Source organism: Notolepis coatsorum (assembly GCF_963971535.1).
Source record: "Notolepis coatsorum genome assembly, chromosome: 1".
In the NCBI taxonomy this organism is placed as follows: domain Eukaryota; kingdom Metazoa; phylum Chordata; class Actinopteri; order Aulopiformes; family Paralepididae; genus Notolepis; species Notolepis coatsorum.
Window position 1 is genome coordinate 280,738,196 of NC_140165.1, and position 7,500 is coordinate 280,745,695.

The 7,500-nt window shown below is 45.3% G+C and overlaps 1 protein-coding gene across 1 annotated transcript in view; it reads right to left on the minus strand.

Annotated features, from left to right (window-relative positions):
* Positions 1-7,500, minus strand: part of epha4l (eph receptor A4, like) — a gene marked incomplete at its 5' end in the record, with an annotated part of 37,860 nt that overhangs the window by 22,307 nt on the left and 8,053 nt on the right. Inside the window, one exon of the mRNA XM_084310183.1 lies at positions 487-611. Coding sequence (XP_084166309.1) covers positions 487-611 — 125 coding nt within the window. The remainder of the gene's footprint in view (positions 1-486; positions 612-7,500) is intronic.

A 7,500-nucleotide genomic window follows, 5' to 3' on the forward strand; every position in this document is an offset into this window, starting at 1 on the left:
TTTATTTTATGCAAAATTTATTGTATTTTTATCTTATTTTATTATTAAGAATCTATCTCATTATTAAGATAGAAGCTGCTATGGCCGAGGGACCACAATAAATAGAATTTCACTGTTCTTGCTGTGAAGTACTGAAATAAGTGACAATAAAGGAATCTTAATCTGAATATGAATCTTTGTGTTTTGCACAGGGAGGTTCTTCGGGACCTTTTAAATGTCTCATCTGGCCTCGTTGTTTAGCCCAAAGCGAGGAAAAAGAGAGAATAACAGTACAATAATTTCATATGATGACATAACATAATGGTAGAAAACGTTTTTTTAAAAGGTCAAGTACTGAATCTTATAGGACACTGGCCCACTTCCTCGGCTAGAAACAACATTATATAAGATACATTGTCTTGCTAATTCAACTTCCTCTCATGGTAAAATGAACATCTCTTGTGAGTGATGATCAGCACGGAAACAGCGCTTTCCCACGAGCCTCACCTTCTCGTAGTATTTGACCTCGTACTCGAGGATGACCCCGTTAGCCCTCTCAGGCTGCTGCCAGGCCAATGAGATGGTGTGCCTGGTAATGTCCTTCGCCTGGATGGAGTTTACTGGGGAGGGTGCTGGTGAGGACAGAGAGAGAGAGAGGGAGAGAGAGAGAGAGAGAGAGAGAGAGAAATATTTTAGTCCACATTGTTTTCAGCATCAGGGACACTAAGTCTGTTTTTGTTTCTCTCCTAAATCCCTTCTCCCTTTCTCTCCTTTTCTCCGTCTGAGAAAGTCAAATAGACGGCCGGGCCACAATAGAATAGAATAGAAATACTTTAATCATCCAGAGGGAAATTTGGCACTACAAATCGCTCACAGTAAACATTTAGGTAGACAAAACAAAGTCGCGAATAAGAATAACAAAACAATTGCCTAAGAATAAAATAAGCCTAAGAATAAAATAATAATAATAAAATACGGTCCGGGATTCACTTTTCCTATGTTATGTATATACATTCTAATATAAAATATACAGTAAAAAATCTACAGAAATCTACAGTGAGTGTACAGTAAGTGTAATATTGAACAATGTTGTTTTAAAAGTAAAAGTCCAGGAAGACTGTCACCCTGTGCTCAGTAATGCAGTGAGGCACAGTGATGGCAATGGCAATCAGATCCATTTGTATGTCAGCTTGGCTTCCATGAAAGGCTTAGTCATTATATCACTGTATCATGGCTACACAGCTAAATTGCCATCACCGAGTCTATATCATGGCTCTATCACTGAGCCTACAGCATGGCTCTATCACAGAGTCTATATCATGGCTCTATCACCGAGTCTATATCATGGCTCTATCACAGAGTCTATATCATGGCTCTATCACTGAGTCTATATCATGGGCTCTATCACCGAGTCTATATCATGGGCTCTATCACTGAGTCTATATCATGGCTCTATCACTGAGTCTATATCATGGCTCTATCACTGAGCCTATATCATGGCTCTATCACTGAGTCTATATCATGGCTCTATCACAGAGTCTATATCATGGCTCTATCACCGAGTCTATATCATGGGCTCTATCACTGAGTCTATATCATGGCTCTATCACTGAGTCTATATCATGGCTCTATCACTGAGTCTATATCATGGGCTCTATCACCGAGTCTATATCATGGGCTCTATCACTGAGTCTATATCATGGCTCTATCACTGAGTCTATATCATGGCTCTATCACTGAGTCTATATCATGGCTCTATCACTGAGTCTATATCATGGCTCTATCACCGAGTCTATATCATGGGCTCTATCACTGAGCCTACAGCATGGCTCTATCACCGAGCCTACAGCATGGCTCTATCACTGAGTCTATATCATGGCTCTATCACTGAGTCTATATCATGGCTCTATCACTGAGTCTATATCATGGGCTCTATCACTGAGTCTATATCATGGCTCTATCACTGAGCCTATATCATGACTCTATCACCGAGTCTATATCATGGGCTCTATCACTGAGTCTATATCATGGCTCTATCACTGAGTCTATATCATGGCTCTATCACTGAGGCCCCGTTTAGACGGAAACGCTAGCAGGTGAATCCGCAAAAATATTTTTTCGGATGTGCCTTTCGTTTATACGGAAACGGCGTTTTTACGGGGTGAAACCGCATAAATCTGATAAAACGATGACGAAAGGTTTGTCACGGCTCTGGTCGCGCGTACTGCTTACGTCACAGGTAGCAGGTATGCGCCAGTAGCCGAGACGTAAACAAAGCAAGTATGTCTGACTTATATCAACAGAGATCACCTGAAGGCTACATTGGCAGTACTTTTAACCCTTTCACTGCCACACGACAGAAGGTTACCCCTTTACTATCACACAACCGGCTGTCGTGTGGCAGTGAAAGGGTTAAATACACAAGAATCTGTCCCGCGGCGTGAGTGGACCCACTGTCTGTGAGTGACTCTGCTTTGGTGCAATCACATTCCCCATCCACAGTCTGCGAATCAGAGGCAGAGTAGGGCGGGTCTTCACAGCACGTCATGTGACATATGCGCCAATCGTGTGACAGCGGGTCTCCGTCGTTACAGCGTCGTCTGCACGGAGAATTCCACTCCAAAACGCTTGTCTAAACCTAAAATTAAAAGTGAAACCGCAAGATGACTTTTGCGGTTTCTGTTCACAAAACGCTCGTCTAAACGGGGCCTGAGTCTATATCATGGCTCTATCACTGAGCCTATATCATGGCTCTATCACCGAGTCTATATCATGGCTCTATCACTGAGTCTACAGCATGGCTCTATCACCGAGTCTATATCATGGCTCTATCACCGAGTCTATATCATGGCTCTATCACTGAGTCTATATCATGGCTCTATCACCGAGTCTATATCATGGCTCTATCACCGAGTCTATATCATGGCTCTATCACTGAGCCTATATCATGGCTCTATCACTGAGTCTATATCATGGCTCTATCACTAGGGATGGGTACCGAATTCGGTACTTTTGAGGTACCGAACCGAAACACGTCGGTACTACCGATGATCGAATGAAGTGAGATACAAAAAAAAAATATCCTTTTTCTTTTAACTTTTTTAAACTTTTTTTTTTAAACTTTTTTCTTTTCATGTCAACGTTCACACGCACAATATATGCTTACCTAGGATTTGACTTGATTCAACAACAAAGCAGTCGGAGCAATGGCAAGCCGAAAACTGTCGAAATTGTAGTTATTTGAAGTTTGGATTTTTTTTTTACGACTGAGGTAGGTAAATTAAATTTCTTGAGACTAAAGTACCGAAAAAAGGTACCGTTGGGTACCGGTATCGATTCACAGGTACTGGTACCGGTATCGGTTCAAATGTGAAAGGTACCCATCCCTATCTATCACTGAGTCTATATCATGGCTCTATCACTGAGTCTATATTATGGCTCTATCACTGAGTCTATATCATGGCTCTATCACTGAGTCTATATCATGGGCTCTATCACTGAGTCTATATCATGGCTCTATCACTGAGCCTATATCATGACTCTATCACCGAGTCTATATCATGGCTCTATCACCGAGTCTATATCATGGGCTCTATCACTGAGCCTACAGCATAGCTCTATCACCGAGCCTACAGCATGGCTCTATCACTGAGTCTATATCATGGCTCTATCACTGAGCCTATATCATGGCTCTATCACTGAGTCTACAGCATGGCTCTATCACTGAGCATATATCATGGCTCTATGACCGAGTCTATATCATGGCTCTATCACTGAGTCTATATCATGGCTCTATCACTGAGTCTATATCATGGCTCTATCACTGAGTCTATATCATGGCTCTATCACTGAGTCTATATCATGGCTCTATCACTGAGTCTATATCATGGCTCTATCACTGAGTCTATATCATGGCTCTATCACTGAGTCTATATCATGGCTCTATCACTGAGTCTATATCATGGCTCTATCACTGAGCCTACAGCATGGCTCTATCACTGAGCCTATATCATGGCTCTATCACTGAGTCTATATCATGGCTCTATCACTGAGTCTATATCATGGCTCTATCACTGAGTCTATATCATGGCTCTATCACTGAGTCTATATCATGGCTCTATCACTGAGTCTATATCATGGCTCTATCACTGAGCCTACAGCATGGCTCTATCACTGAGCCTACAGCATGGCTCTATCACTGAGCCAACGGTTGGCATCCATAAAACGCAGTCTTTGGCTGTTGTTTGCTCCTGAGCCAGAAAGCTAAATATAGCCCCGCTGTTCTTGATATAGCTATTGAAATAAGGGCTAAGTTAATTTTGTACAGCTCATCGGTCACCCGGGGAAACCGCTTGTTGCTACGACATCTGCCTTGGAGACGCGGGGCGAGCTCGCCACCCCTCACCTTTCTTTCCCCCTTTTTGTGTCTTCAAGGGAGCCAATCAATTGGTTTTCATTAAAGCTGCAGCGAGCGATCTTATCTGCAGCCCGCTCGGTGGCGGACGATAACAAGGCCATATTTCAGGCAGCTGCACTCTCTGCGCTCCGACCGGCTTCAACATGTGAAGGTTAAAACGCAGATAATGGCTTACGCTGCTGCCCCTCCCCCGGGTGTGTCGCCGGCGCACAAGTCAAACCCACTGTCTTCAGGGAGCGCCACGACATCGAAATATGGGTCATACACACATTTGACACTACAAAGAGCGACCCATCGGCCTGTAAATGTATTTTCAGTCATAAACAACAAGGAAGTCATATATACGCATATACGCTGAAGCGGATATGGGGCGGAAAAGATAGTATTATATAATGAAGAACAGATAGATAAACAAAGACACGCGCCTGGAAAATACACACACACACACACACACGCACGCACACACACACACACGCGTACTGTACACAAACAGCAGATGAGTACGGCTAGACAGTAGTTCAAACACATCACAAAACAGACACAAACTCACAGCTTCCTGCCTCTCACCTCCTCCACAACGACCCGAAATTAAAGTCCCCGTAAAACTTAAACAGCCATTACCACCCGTCACCCCCCCCTCCCTCACACACACACAATCACACACACACACACACACACACACACACACACACACACACACACACACACTGCCCTCGTGTCATCGCAGACGGGTGGGTAACAACCGCCCCTCCATATCCATCAAAGAAAGAACAAAGCGAGCAGTAGACACAAGATGTTTACACTAGCGCCTCCGTAGCGTTTCCTCCGTAGCGTGTCGCGTTCTAAAGCGTTCACTGGGATCAAAGCGAACACATGACCTCTCTCTTTACTGTAACCCCGCTCGCCCCCGCAGCCCAGTCCACTGCCTCTCATTACAGTGGGAGATGATTAATGACGGCACACCCACCGCCGATTATGATTGGATTATCAATGACATTATATACATTCCCTTCCCGTCCAACGAGAGGCTCCAGGGAGGCTAAGGCCTCGTGCTAGCGCTAACGAAACCAAGGCTTTTAGCCCGGGATTGAGTTCAAAGTGGGGGACTTGGAATCCATGCACCAGGAATGGATTGAGTTTCGCCGGGGTGAAGCACTATAGAAGGGGGTGGGGTGGGGGATGGTTCGGGGGTGTCCTAGACAGAGTAGAGCGCGGTGATAAATAGATTTTCCCAAGGTTGTGTCATCCAGCCGGGCCCTAATGTGTTGCGTCTCTGTTAAACAATTAGACTGTGGGCCATTTGTATCCCTCAGATCAATCTCTGCTCCAGAGCGTCTGGCACTGAGAGCCAATTTGAAGTGCCCCCATGGGGGGACCGTCCGAGGAACGCTCCCTGCCTCGGAAAGAAAACCCCCTCCGGGGTCATGACAAGCCCTCGTTTCTCCCTTAGGTAATCCACACATCCATCTTTCTCCCCCAAAAGATGACAGATATGGCGATTTAATCGTGTTCGATCCTCTTGTTGCGTGCCCCCGCCCGCCTCAGGGTAATGGGAAGTTAAAGATGAGGGATTTTCTGACTGATTTTCTGAGGTTCCATGTCCACGAGATACAGCAAGGTTATCGGCTCAAAACATCCATCAAGGCTAAGAGTTTCTATGCCTATAGTAGCCTATATGATTTATGATGATATAATAATATAATATACCCTCCTCCCCCCGAAAGAAAGTGCTACACGAAAAGTTACCACGTAGCGTACAGACCACGTGTGTACAAAAGCATTTCCTGGGAGCTAACGTGAACTGGAAAATGAAGTCTAAGCCAGACGAGGACGTGATATTTTGACCGAAGGGGATTCGGAGGGAGACTGTGTTAAAAGAAGCCGGTGACTCCATTTAAAATATGTGGCTGATCTGTAATTTCTGCCCGGGGGAATAATAATAAGTGGAGGAGCAATGAATATTCAAATCTTATTTCAGAATAATATGCCCCCCCCCCCCCCCCTCTTTCACAGTGCGCACGCAAACAAACACGCATACACACATCTGCATTTGCATGCGAGCCTGTGGACAGACACGGTGGGACAAACACACACACACACACAAACACACACACACACACACACACACACACACACACACACACACACACACACACACAAACACAAAGAATCTCATTACACAAACAGACAGATGGAAAATATACACGTCGAGAAACATACACCCTACTCGCATTATCTCACGGAGACGGGGGAGAAAACTCAATCCCGCTACGTACGTATGCATACATTATAACTGGTGGAGCCACAAACACGAAGAGGGGGCCTGGGAGCAGCTCTGGTAACATCCCTGGTGGGGGGGCTGGAGGGGGGGGAAAGAGTTTGTCGAGGGAGGGAGTTTGTCTTTGCTAACATGTTCTTCGGCGAGGCATTCGGGCTTGAGAGGAACAGCTGTGGTCGGCCCGCGCGGTTACGAGAAATGGACCATACACATTAACAGTGTGGTGAAGAAGGCACGACAACGCCTCTACTTCCTCAGGCGCCTAAGGAAGTTCCAAGTCAGCCAGAAGATCCTTAAGAACTTCTACTCATGTACAATAGAGAGCATCTTGACCGGCAACATCACCTCCTGGTTTGGGAATAGCACTGCAAAAGACCAAAGCAGACTACAAAGAGTGACACGTTCAGCCGAACGCACAATTGGAGGGGGGCTCCCCACTCTCCAGAACATTTACAACAAGCGTTGCAAGGGGAAGGCTAAGAGAATTATTAAGGACTCGAGCCACCCGAACAACTGCCTCTTTGAACTGCTGCCGTCAGGCAAGCGACACAGGAGTCTCAAGGCGAGCACAGAAAGACTCAGAAGTAGCTTCTATCCCCAGGCCATCAGGCTGCTAAACGAACAATGAATGAACACTACACAACAACAACCACCAAACACACATAGCACACACATCCACACGCACACACTCACTTTAAACAAACACACTGTAGCACCCACTACACACACTTTATAGCACACACCCACTTTAAACAAACACACTGTAGCACCCACTCCCCACACTTTATATTTATGGATGAAGGATTGCACTACAACTCGTACACCT